Consider the following 13,831-nt stretch of genomic DNA (forward strand, 5'->3'; position numbering starts at 1 on the left):
AGAGACGAACGGGCGCCGGAAGATCCCTCTGCGCCTGCGCACGTGGGCAGGAGCGGCTCCGCAGGCCCACGTCTGCGCTCCTGCCCCAGGGCGACCCCTCCCGGCCGGCGGGAGCATGACCCCTCGTCCTCAACAGCAGCCCAGGACCAGGACGGAGAGCTGGGGCCTGGATCCTGTAGAGAGGGATGGCCTCCCCAGACTCCCCAGGGGGGAAGGCTGTGCTACCGCTGGTCTTCTCTTGCCTCGGGAACAAAGGATAGCAGGGAGCACAGTCCATGTGTGGATGGAGCACCTGCTTTGTGCCCGTAGCTGAGGATTCCACAATGTAAGAGAGGAAATACTCGTGATGGACGATGTGGCAAGTGATGAGGCGGGGGGGCGGGGGCGGGGGGGACCTGCCTGCCGCTCAGCCGGAAGATGGTGGTCTGAACCAGGACGATGGCAGTGGGGCCGAAAGCGAAGAGTGGATCATCTCGGGGACATTCAGGAGGTGCGGCTGGGAGAGGAGACCTGGGTTTGTAGTTGGCCTCCCGCTGACGACCTTTTGAAACATGCCCTCTCTCTGCCCGGGAAGTGGGTTTTATAACCGTCTCCCCTCACACTGATGGGGGGCACAGAGGTGAGCTCCTCAGTGCACAGCCAGCGCCCAGCGACCGCTCTGGTGTCCATGAACACCACACGGCCATCCCAGAATGACAAGACATTCTCCCACCTCCTGAGATTAGATCAAGGGAGAAAAACTGGAGGCCACAAAAAAGGATCAAGCAGCAGAGACGGCAGCACTGATTCCAGCGTTCCAGTGACTCACTCCAAGGCGGCAGTGGGGCGCTCTTACTTTGTGTTGAATTCCCGCCATAAATTAAAGACAAGGTTAAACCTCAATCAGCTAGAACCCTTGCTCCCAGTGTTTTACACTCAACTTTCAGAAGAAAAAGACAAATGAAAAAAACCTAAAAGCATAATAGATATTTATTTATAAAATTCCAGGGGATGTCCCATATCAGTAAACAGTTCCGTTGCTTATCCCTTTACAGCTACCTTCAGTGACAATCATTGTTCAGTGCAACATACTTGAAAAGCATTTGAAATGCCTCAAATGTCAAAAAAACATTAACCGTCGTACCCATGCCATACATCGTAAGGTAGAAGGACTTTCCGTAACAGTCACTATAGGGTGTTTGCTGGTTAATCTTTAATCAGAACCACACATTTCATCAATATTCCAGTTAGCTGAGGTTTATATACACAAGATACCAGAGATAGAAAATGTCCCTTCTTCAGCAGTTTTAAGACCTCCGCCACCAACACACCTTACTACCTTCTTGAAAATATAAAATGAAGTACTATTTTAGATGAAAAATTTTTATGTCCTAATTACTATTTAGAAAACCTTAATTCTTTTTAAGTTGTTACATAAAAGAACTGACTTTTAACCATCTTCCCAAACTATTTGCATATCTTAAACTTAATTACACATAAGCTTTTTTTTAACAAGATAATCACTTTGGAGGGAAAAAGAGAATGTTATATAAAAATTTTGCTTTATAAAAAGTATACAAATGTTATTCTACCAGATATACTCCCTATCCCCTCCTAATACAGCTGTACCTGTGACATGAGCTGAGGTCAGAAATATGAAACATATCTTACCTCTTGGGTAGAACTGTGTAGGTGACAGAAAGTATACTTTTCAGCAGGAGTGATTCTGTTGGCTATCTTTAAAATCTCAAAGTAGTCGTTAGAAAGGTCAGTATTTTATTCAGTTTCCTGTTATGTAAGATTATCGCCACAATGCTGAACTGATGCTGGCTAGCTGGTGGCCCCCAGCAGCGCCATCTCGACCTCGGGCATTCTCAAGGGCATCCCCCATACAGACACACGGAGTACAATGGTGCAGTTTAGTGATCAAGAATCCAGTCTTAGACTCTACCTTTAGATCCTCTGTTTATGTCACATTATTGTGAATCTGTACAAACTCCATTTATAGTTTTAAATTGTACTACATAACATGACTAATATACTACTATAAAATATCCTTTTTTGTAAATACATAGAGAATGCTCTTGGGCATTTATTAGGCCTACTTCTAGCAATATTCTGAATGCTAACGACCAGATAATTCAAAACTCCGAATATAAGGTCAGTTTTCTTAATTTTCTGAAATTAGTTATGTGAATTAATAGGAATTCTGTAGGAATACTGACCCATCTCATTCCATATAACCTTCAGAATAGATAAGCCTCTAAGTCCAACTCACTTAAACTTCACAACAATTAAAACAACAACAATAACAACAACAATGAAACCAGCTGTCTGAAACTAGAATCTTTCTATAAAACTGTGGAAAGATCATGAGTCAGCTGATTTATGAAATTATACAAGGTAAAGCTGAAAGCTGCATTTATTTTTTTAAACACTTATGCCCAGTTCTCTTTTCCTCTAAGGTTATAAGAAAATGTAAAACTCCTTTTAAACCATGCACAGCCTTAAATAACATTCTTCATATCCTCTAAGAAACTAGAATGTTTCTTATAAATATTATAAATATTCATGACACTGAAACTATTTTTTGTGGCCAGTTTTTTATGCCTTTGAGACTAGATGGTATGCTACTATTTAGCCAAAATGTCCAGAATGCTGAATTATGTATAAAATATTATTTCTGGTATCTGTCCATCCTCTATTGATGTGCCATTATTATTGCCCGGAGAACTGAAAAAGAAAAAAACAGTCTTGCTAGCAGTAGGTGTCTCATGCATGACTTTCTTCAATCCTTTTGTGCCATAGTGGGAGTCTGGACCCTAAATGAGAACGAAAGGTTCATTAGTAATTTTCATTTCATAAGCACTCAATTTAATGTGGTGCTTTAATTAGATTAATGATCTATTATATTGCATTATAATCCTTTTGTATGAAATCTTATGCTAAACCATTTCACGAAAAATAAAGTTTTTGCCCCAAAGTCAGTTAATTAGTAAAAATACTGAATGCAGAAGTCAGCTTTCAGGCAACAGTGAACGGTTTTAAGAAAATAATTATTTTATCTTCTGTCAAACATTCAAACTCCTACTCAAGCAAAGGGCTACTTCTTGTGAAGAACATTTCTGAGCAGAGCTGTGCTGAGAAGCACTAGAGCACTCTAACTTCCAGCCTCCTTCCTTCCCCTCTTCCTAAAGCTTTTATTGTCAGGGACTCTCATTGTCTCTGGAAGCCCGCTCTGTAACAAGAGGAAACCCACCAGATCACCCTCTGGAACATTCTAGAAGACTTACCTTGAGCGTCGCGCATGCCGTGTAGCACACGTTGGGCAGGATCTCTATGGGTTCTTTGAACATGACCCTGAACGTGTTAGCAGTCCCGTCACAACTGAATCCAGTATCGTTCTGTCCCAGAGTTTGTTTCTTTTCATATTCAATGATCTGTAAGTTTTCAAAGAGAAGGTACACCTCAGTTACATCCCCTGATGCCAGGGTTCACAGAAAGGAGTACGGAGCCCTGAGGAACAGCGGCTGCGTCCCTGTGTGATTCTTCTGTACTTACCGCGACCCCCCCCCCACCAAGACGTCTCTAATAGGTTGTCAAGGGCAGGGGGATGCCAGCTAACTGGGGCCGGGCCTGGTCAGAGGGGTTTCCACAGGAGACACACGGCTCGGGAGACTGCTTTTAGAGCATCTGGATTTTATTTATTTATTTATTTTTAAAGATTTTGTTTGACAGAGAGACAGAGATCACAAGCAGGCAGAGAGGCAGAGGAGGAAGCAGGCTTCCTGCTGAGCAGAGTCGGATGGGGGACTCAATCCCAGGACCCTGAGATCATGACCCCAACCGAAGGCAGCGGCTTAACCCACTGAGCCACCCAGGTGCCCCGAGCATCTGGATTTTAGACACTGAGGAAAATGGGCCTTTACTCCTTGCTAGCCTGTGTCTTGCCCCTAGAAAATTCCCTCAGCATTTCCCCTGTTATCTGCTGAGATTAAAATGACCTGAAATTCGGGAACGCAGATAATGAAAATGTGAACATCGTGTTTTCGATTTAGCTCCATACTCCGCGCCAGGCCGCAGGGACACCCCCTCACGAAGCTTCTGGCACCGACCGTGTGCGGGGACGATTCAGCGCGGCGCCGGCAGCAAGCGCCCACGGAGGACGATTTTACTCCGTCGCGAAGGGGTGAGGCCGCACACAGGAGTTTTAAAAGCTCCAGTCAGAGCTTCCCAGGACACAAAGCCCATGCAAGGGAACAGGCCGCGCAGAGGCTGAGGCTCGCAGACCCGCCTTTTCACACCCATGAGACAAAAACAGGGCAGTGGTCATCTCCGCAGGGACGGTGACTGGCGCTCACAGTCCCCCAGGACGCTCTAAGGCTCTGTTCCTTGATCTGGCTGCCGGCTGCACGAGTGCAGTCAGTGTGTGACAAGCAAGCCACGTGTGCCACTTAGAAATACATGTACTTTCCTAAATGCCCCGCACAGTTCCATATAGAACTTAAACCCGGGGCGCCTGGGTGGCTCCGTGGGTTGGGTGACTGCCTTCAGCTCAGGTCACGATCCCGGGTCCTGGGACTCAGTCCCCCATTGGGCTCCCTGCTCACTGGGGTGCCTGCCTCTCCCCATGCTTGTGCATGCTCTCTCTCTCTGTCAAATAAATAAAATCTTTAAAAAACAAAACAAAGCAAAACAACACGTAAAACCGTGGCAGGCTGGTGTCCCCCCCACAGCAGACCCCTGCACTTCTCTGAGCCCCAGTCACACTGGTTCACTGGGAGGAACACTTGCTTCGCCTTCTCCCTGAGGCTGCGGGGACAATGCCATTAGAAACTGTACGGCGGGCACCACGGCTGCCACAGCAGACAAGGAAACTGAGGCTGGGAGACGCTGCCTGACTTGGCCACCATCACACCTCGAGGTGGAGCTAAGACACAAACCCACAAAGGTCTACCTGCTGCTACATTTGGAGGGTGTGTGATGCCAGCCCCTGGGAAGAAAATAAAGACAAGTCCGATTTCCATTCATTTTACTCAGAGTTTTTATATTTTTCCATTTCAACAGACCTACATCCCTGATGCCCTCTCTTGGGCCTGCAGATGACAGAGCCTGCTAAGGTGGCTTCACGGATCCTCCTGGGATGGATCTCAACACTACTTGTCAGGTGAAACAGGGAGGACCTGTGAAAAGCTTCTGTACCCCTCCGAGGTTTGCTGTGGTTTTACCGCACTTAACACGGTAAAAATGAAATTTTCTAACCTTTAAAATCTTTCAAATTTCAGTGGCTTTTTAAAGTATTTGTTAAAAATATTAAAAATGTCACCTTCTGGGGTGCCTGGGTGGCTCAGTCAGTTAAGCACCTGCCTTCGGCTCAGGGTCCTGGATCAAGCCCTGCATCGGGCTCCCTGTTCAACAGAGTCTGCTTCTCCCTCTGCCCCTCCCCCATTCATGCTCGCTCTCAAATAAATAAAATCTTTCCCAAAAAAAGTCACCTTCTAGTTGGTTTGTAACAAGTAACAAAATGACGCAAGCAGTGTAAATGTATCAGCTGATTCTTTGCTTTATTTATTTAACCAATCTCCATACCCAAGGAGGGACTCAAATGCATAGCCTCCAGAATCAAGAAGTGTATATTCTATAGACTCAAGCCAGCTGGGGACCCATCAGCTGAATTTTTTTTTAATTAATTAATTTAGTTAGTTAGTTAGTTATTTGAGAGACAAACAGAATGAGCAAGAAGGACAGCAGACTCCGCACTGAGCACCGAGCCCAACATGGGGCTCCCTCTCACGACCCGAGCCAAAACCCAGACTCGGGGCCTGACGGACTGCAGCCGCCGAGGGCCCCAGCTGAAGTTCAAGGGGACTGCAGCAGACAGGATTAGACAACGAGCACGATGTCGTGAGCAGGGCCAGCAACGCGGCTCTTCCCTCGGATGCCGAAGTCTTTGTGAGGCAGTGAGGCATCTTTTTCAACCGTCATCAAATCAGATGTTTGAACTGATCCGTATTTTGAAAACTAATGATGTATTTTGAACACAAAGTTCACCAAGGTTTTTACTATTAAAATAATATATTAATAACATTTTAGAGAAGGCAGTTATTTCTACTGATAAGTTTTTAAACACTGTTTACTTCCTTTTCTCATTTCTATTTTTTGTTTTAACTTATGCAAAATATCAAAGTCCAGTACTAACATGCACAGTAAATACAAGTCCAGCGTAGATGTGTTTCGAAAACAATTTTACTAACTGGTGTGATCAGGACAGCAGGAGAACACTGGTTTACTGAAAGAGAATGCGAAAGGTATTTAACTTTCTTCCAGGTTAAGAAATGGGGTGGAGAAGATCTAAAGCATGAGGCAGGGTCTAGTCAGACAATCAGAGATCAGAAGGTGTTCATAGTAGTTCTGAGAAATTAAACAGTTTCAAGCCCAAGAGTTCGAAGTGCCACGGAAAAAGCCGGTGGGTGTTTTTAAGACAATGCACAGCAGGAATGACCTACAGAAGTGCTTTCTGGAGAAAGGAGAGCTCCTTCGATACTAATGCTTCTAGGAAAGACCCCAGGACCCCAATTATCTGAAACCACTCTTGATCAGTTGCAAAAGAGAACTTTCTAGGCTTTCTGATGTCTTTGATAATTATATTGAAATCTGGTTTGTCAAAATGAGATCTTACTGTAAAAATACGCTTGTTATATTTCAATTATATAGTGAGGAAGAAAGTGTACCTGTATATTCACTTGATAATCCGTGGGACCATGAATAGATCCGTATAAACCAAATCCGACTACAGAGATTCTTCTATTAACTGTGAACCTGAGAATGAAATCAGATATAAAACAGACACATAATTCAGTGAATATTCATATTCTGAAGGCTCATAAAACTTCTAAGTGTTACCTGGAATAACTAATATTGCTCATAAAAAGGCAAACTGTCATAAATGTAATATCCTTGGAGGTGTTATCTGTTTACTAAAAAACTCTTTCTAGAGTAAGTTTAACTTAAGTAACTTAAGTAGAATTTGTGTTCTGTACTGTACATTTCTGACAGTCAAACAGCCACTTTTACTGTAATGATAATTTTAATGATGTATTAGTCCAAATACATGTGCCCATCTCCTTCATGAACACAAATATGTGAGTCATCAGGCCTGAAGCCCAGCAGCCCGAACTAGAAAACTTTTTAGCAGGATGAACACTTACTCAAGGCCTGTCAGACTTGGGCACCGGGCCTGGCACCAGGGAAACAATGGTCAGCAAACTCGTCTACCCACACTGCACCTGTGGCCTAACAGAGGACGCCAGTAACAGGCAAGTAAGCGAAGGACTCAGTCGGTAATTCCAGGTCGGGCTCAGAGCCGTGAAGGAAGAGGCTGCTGTTCCCAGAACACGGAGGTGCAGTGTGGGGTCAGGACCGACTGACGCAGGCGGATCGTAATGAGATCTTCCACCACAATTACCAAGTCCAGTTCGGTCGTAACAGTTAAAAGACAGACCCACCTTCCTCCATTTCATGAATGTACAAAAACTGACAGGAAGTACAAACAGCCCCGAAAGACCCTATGACCAGTGGTCATCGGTGACATAAAGCAGGGCCCCTCGGCCTCTTCTGTAGCAATGTCAGTGCTTACTACTCCCACACACCGAGTCCTTCCCCAGCCAGATGCAGGGCTTCGAGATTTTACATTATTTCCTTTAATCATTGTAACAGCTCTATAAACTCAGTAACTCAGGACTGTTTTTATTAGGGTTTAGAGAAATTAACTTGCTGGGTCACAAAGTGTGGCATAGCTGGGGGCTGCAGACCTGCTTGGGCCAAAACGCCTGTGCTCTTACCCACTATAGTGCAGGGCAAAGACTGTCTCAAGAGTTTTAAATATATCATTGGTAACACAGGTTTTTTTCTTATTTTAAAAATGTAGGGGCGCCTGGGTGGCTCGGTTGTTAAGCTCAGGCCATGATCCCAGCATCCTGGGATAGAGTCCCTCATGAGGCTCCCTGCTCGGCAGGAAGCCTGCTTTTCCCCCTCCTCCTCCCCCTGCTGGTGTTCCCTGTCTCTTTCTCCATCAAATAAATAAATAAAATCTTTAAAAAAAAAAAAAAAAGGTAATATAATCTCTGTAAAAAAAAAAAATTAGAAAATGCAGCTAAACAAAGACAATTTTAAAGCCTCACTAAATCTACGACCCAGAGAGAGGCCCCACTTACCCTTGGTGCATTTTCTTTCCAGACTTTTGGTTCTGTTTTCTAACAATGGGAAAGTAAGACTTGTTTTCTATGAACACGTTGCTTTAAAAAATCATCTCGGAACACACACACACAGACACAGACACAGACACACACACACACATACATATATATTTTTTGCAACTTTTCATTTAAAAGGCTGAACAATTACTACTTCTCCACTACATTTAACTAATTTCTCATTGTTGGATAATCTAGGTTACTCCCAATTTTGTTATTATACAACAGTGCCATCATGAATAGTCTTGTAGGGCCTTAATTATGTCCCTAGTATAAATTCCTAGAAGTATAACTGCTAAGGAAAATGAAAGGTATATTCTTAAAGCTTTAGATTTACATTATCAAATTGCTTCCTGGGAAGACTAGCACACTTTCCACCCCACAGGGAACAAAGATTGATTCTATCTCATGTTCAGCAGTCCTGAGTGAGTCTATTTATATTTCTTTGATTACTAATGAGTTAAAACATTTGCTTATATATATGCTTACCATTACTGGATTTCCTCTTTAATGAAATACTCATGTTCTTTTCCCATTTTTCTCTGCTGATGAGTATCTTTTTCATGTGGATTTGAAAGGCCATGTTATATAGCTGTGCTTTATCAGTAAACATCCACTATGGAAAGTATCCTGTTTGTCATTTATTTATTAACTTCATGGTGGCTTTGGAAGTAAAAATGCTGTATTATCTGTAGTCAAATTATATGATCTCCGCCAAGTTCAAAAAAGCCTATCTCACCCCACTGTAACATTCATCTCTCTAGCACTGTCATGATTTCACTTTTTTAATGTTAAAATTTAACTTTATACAGATAGTGCTAGATGGGATCAGAAAGGATCTAACTTGATTTTCCCAGAGGTTAATCCTTTCTTCCCTTTCTAAATTTCCTCCCTTATATTCTAAATGCTCATCTCCGTTAGGCTGGTTTCTGAACTCTCTAGTGTGTTCCATACAACACTTATTTTAGCATTGTAATACTTCTCACATTCGATCCCTGCGGCTCTTTTAAAGAGAGAAACATTTCGTCTTCCAGGTTAACTTTAGAGTAGTTTTGCAAACCACTCCTCTGTACCAAACACACGCGACTTCTGAAAGGAACTGCACACACAGGGTTAATCTGGAAAGATGCGGATTCCAGTCCAAGTTCTCCAATTTTTCATAAAGGTAGTCGACTGTGTGTTTCTTAGGATTTATTCCTGCTCCTTTATGTTGTCACTCTAAGTGATATGTTTTTTATTTAATATTTTAACCGAAAATCTAAATATTTTTCAAATTTTGTCTTTTTATGGTGGCAAACTACACAACAAAACATACCATCTCAGCCATTTTTTAAGTGCTCAGCGGCACTGAGCACACTCAACCCTTGCTACTGCCCATCTCTGTAGCTGAATTCTGAGGACACGCAGGAACGTCACTGGTTCTTGCATACACCTTTCACAAGTGGTCACTATTCTCTTTCACTGGTTCCAACAGATTTTTACTGATCCTGAGATTATCCAGATGGATCCCTTGTTCTCAAAATGAGTCTGGTCCTCAAGAAGGCCAAGCTCTGTTTGCACCAAGGTGTAGGGTCAATACTGGCAGGGAACCAGGGGCACCAGATTAACTGCAATGGTTAGGACAGTCTCCCAAAACAAAGAATCCCAATCAACTTTCAAGTGTCCGATCAGAATTCATACAGGTTAAAAACTCATTTATAACTACATGAGTTCAACCTAATTCTACCTAATTCCTAATTTATTTACAAATAAACAAACCAAACATTTTTTGTCGTCGTTGTTATAAAGCAAGATCACTTCTACAGAGAGGATGTTTCTTTTGTCTGTGCAAAGAATGGAATTAGGGCATTATAACCAGTCCTTTGTTCTCTTTGCAAAGTGGGGTCCCCAAGTCCCTAGCATCACTCAGTGCTTCAACATAAACCAAAGATTTTTTATGACAATTTTTATATTCACTGACCTTTACAAGAGGTGATCAATATAGAGCAGAAATATTATATAGTTAATTCTCGTATTTGTAGTAATCATATTCTATAAAGTTGCACAAATACTAAACCATTGCTCCTGGCAGGGGGGGGGCATGTGTACGCACACATACACACACACACACACACACACACACACCCCTCACATGCGTTATAATCCTAAAAACAGCTCATCGTAGTATATTCCATTTTCTTTATTTTACAAAAGAGAAAACAAAGGTTCAGAAGTGTCCCGTGACTTGCCTGAGGTCCCCCACCAACAGGTGCAGAGTTAGGGTTCACATGGCCCAGAGCCTGTCCTGCAGGACCCTGCACTGCCCTCTTCTATCTCCATTCGCACAGGATAGAGAAAATAAGGCACAGAGCATCTCCTTGTGTGACCTCACATAGGAACACAGTCCCCCAGCTCCAAAAAACTCTCCTGTGACTTAAGAAAGCACCTCAAGTTCTGATATGGGAAGTATAAATAAGTTTTAGAGAATCAGCAAGTTGCAAATCTGGAAACAAAATAAATAGGAGTGACTGACTGTATTTTGTTTTATTTGAAACCTTTAAAAAAAATGACACGATTAGCAGCAACACCGCTCCTGGTTTTTGACATCAAGATGCTACACCTGTCCCCCGCCAGCGTAGTGGTCTCGGCACGCTGGTGCGTACGCGCACTGCCTGCTTCTGTCTGTCCAGTGCCCACACACTGAAGCACGGCTTTTACTTGATCTCAGTTATGGTTACTGCTCCATTACAACTAGATCATCATGGCAATTAAAAGCAATGTGTGAAGCATATGGTCTATGAATTTCATCAGTTTAGTAAAGAGGGAATATAAAATATTTTATTATAAAAAATAACTGGTACTAACGTAGATAATGTCATCTGCAAATAATGAAAAAGACTTCTTCCTTTCCATTATTCAAGGCTCTAATTTCCTTACTCTTTATGACAATCATAAAAAAATCCCATCACCCAGAATTATAATACTGCTGAAACCCAGAAAGGCTGGCCAGCATTGCTCTCTTGAGGTTTTGACAGTCTATCATGTGAAAGAATTTTTCTAGACCAAGTCTATGAACAGTTACATCTGGAATGAAGGTGAGATTTTATCAAGTCTTTCTGACACCTACTGAAACTATCATATTCCTTTTTTTCTTTGGTCTGCTACTGTGGTGAATGGGTATTTAATGTATTTTCTAATACTGAGCATTTTTTCAATCTTCACATACACCCTGTTAGCTCATACAGTACTGGTTTTTCTGAGGTATTGCTAGATTCAAGACACTGGTATCTTACACAGAAGTTCTTCTGTAGCAATGAGACTGACCTAGAAATGTTTTTGTCTCATCAGACTCCTGTATAAGGGTTATGCTTCTTTTAATAATTAACCAAGAAGTACTTTCTTCTTTTAAGCCTCAAGGAAATGACCTGTTCCTTGAAGGTTTGATAAAACTCACCTGTAAAAACCACCTTGTGAAGGGGCAGTTCTTTGATAACTTTTAATTCCTTCCACTGGTAACTGGTCTATTCAGGCTTTCTTCTCCAGTCAATTCTGATAATTTATATTTGCCTATAAAATGATCCATTCCATCGAGATGTTCAATTTATTAGCACAGAGTAAACTCAGAAGTAAAATAAAAACTGCCTTAGTATATGATTATATTATATCCCCACTATTATTCCTAAATGTATGTTTTCTTCCTTTACTATTTTTGAGGTTTATTTATTTTGATTTTTTTAAGAAACCAGTTTATGGATTTCTTAATTCTACTGTTTTAAATTCATTAATTTCTACATTTTTCCATTTCCCTTTTCTATTTTTTGGCTATTCATTTCCTAGCTACTTGAGCTGAATGCTTAAAATTATTTATTTCTACCCTAATTTTATTTATTAAAAGAAGGTTATTATTACTGTCCTTTTGTGTGACACTTTTGCCTCATCTCATAAATTTTCTATATAATATTCTCATTGTGAATGATTATTAAGTAGTCCACAAATGCATTTCCATTTTCACCCAATAATTAATGAGTCCCCCCCCTCAGAATTCTATCTTTTAACAAACTTATTATTAGTTCCTCGTTTGATACTAAAGTGCCATCACCTAAGTAAAAATCCATTTTACGAAAACTGGTACTCACTCTATTTTGATATTTAACCTAAATAAAACACAACAGAGCAAAGATAAATTCCTCCACAGGTTCATATCCACGTGTCTTTCAGGACTCTTTGATTTTCTTCCCCATTCAAGCTTTTGTGACCTCCCATGCAAAGGGAGCACTCAGGCTAGAAGCCCTAAGAGCACGGGTTTGCTTAATGAAGGTGCGGAGTCCGCTGCCCAGCAGTGGCCATCCGAACAGAGCCCAGGCCGCAGAAGCCCGCCCCAAACCTTTCTACCTTCACTCGCTGCCCGAGAGGTCCTCGCAGTCCCGGTCCAGCGAGCAGACAGCTGTACCTCCCTGACTCCGGACCGCGATCACACACAGTGGCAGACAAAACCCGGCCAGCGATCTGCAGTGGGAGCCGCGCGCCGACCCTGCACGAGGCAGCTACCTGATGCGGTCGCTGGTCCCGCTGTAGCCCCAGCGGCTCTCCACCTGCTGGAACCTGTTGATGCAGCACTCCTTGCCCCGCAGGCAGCACCGCGGCCGGTCGATGTATTCCACCCGGGGCTTGGGATTGACGGTGAAATGGAGAAAGAGATTGACCACTTCGCGGTCGGACAGAATCCCAGACTGAGCGGGACCTGCAGAGAGAAAGACAGAGCCTCAGGAAAAGCGCCTGGACTTCAATTCCTAACCCTCTAATACTTCACATGACAACGTGTTTCAAATCTAGAGGACCTAAAGTAACAGAGAAGTAGAGAAATTCTGGTTATATATTCAAAGATCTCTAAATGCATTTGAGGTTACTCTAGTGGAACATAACCGTTAATAGCGCTCCCTCTCTCATAAACAAATAAATCTTTAAAAACAACAACAAGCAAAATCTTCCACAAAGAACTCTAGATCCTCACTGGTGAATTTTCCTAAACACTTACGGAAAAAAACCCACCAATCCTACACAAACTCTTGAACACTGAAAAAAGAAACATCCATAACTTTTGTATGCGACCAGTAGAAACTTGGTAATCAAAATTCCACAATTTCATTCTAAGAAAGGAAAATTATAGACTAATTTCTCTCATGAAGTAGTCATAAAAATATTTTTGAAAGTTTAGCAAATTAGGGGTGCCTGGGTGGCTCAGTGGATTAAGCCTCTGCCTTCGGCTCAGGTCATGAACCCGGGGTCCTGGGATCGAGCCCTCCATCGGGCTCCCTGCTCAGCGGGGAGTCTGCGTCCCTTCCCCTCTCTCTCTGCCTGCCTCTCCACCTACTTGTGATCTCTGTCAAATAAATAAATAAAATCTATTTTTTAAGAAGTTTAGCAAATTGGATTTGGTAACATAGGATAAAGAATGACAACTAAGTCTGGAATCCAAAGTAGGTTTAATTTGGAAAAACAAGTGGAGTTCACCATATTAAGAAAATATGGCAAAGAGCAGCTCTCTGCTTGCTAGACAGAATGCTGCCCAACTCATGCATTGCTTAATAAAGTCAATTCCATATTTGAAAAAAACAAAAATA

General features: G+C 42.4%; 1 protein-coding gene across 2 annotated transcripts in view; it reads right to left on the reverse strand.

The window, feature by feature from the left end:
- Positions 1 to 951: 951 nt before the first annotated feature.
- The window catches only part of BTBD1 (BTB domain containing 1), a 38,621-nt gene continuing 25,741 nt past the window's right edge, over positions 952 to 13,831 (reverse strand). The window contains exons 5-8 of one of the 2 annotated variants that reach the window (XM_044232131.1): positions 12,759 to 12,951; positions 6,711 to 6,798; positions 3,273 to 3,419; positions 952 to 2,801 (exon numbers count right to left, since the gene is read on the reverse strand). In XM_044232131.1, the coding sequence (XP_044088066.1) occupies positions 2,643 to 2,801; positions 3,273 to 3,419; positions 6,711 to 6,798; positions 12,759 to 12,951 (587 nt within the window). In that variant the 3' untranslated portion in view covers positions 952 to 2,642. Of the gene's footprint in view, positions 2,802 to 3,272; positions 3,420 to 6,710; positions 6,799 to 12,758; positions 12,952 to 13,831 lie in introns of those variants that run through there. The other variant, XM_044232133.1, reaches the window with a different exon arrangement.

This window comes from Neovison vison, chromosome 13 (genome assembly GCF_020171115.1).
Source record: "Neovison vison isolate M4711 chromosome 13, ASM_NN_V1, whole genome shotgun sequence".
In the NCBI taxonomy this organism is placed as follows: Eukaryota; Metazoa; Chordata; class Mammalia; order Carnivora; family Mustelidae; genus Neogale; species Neogale vison.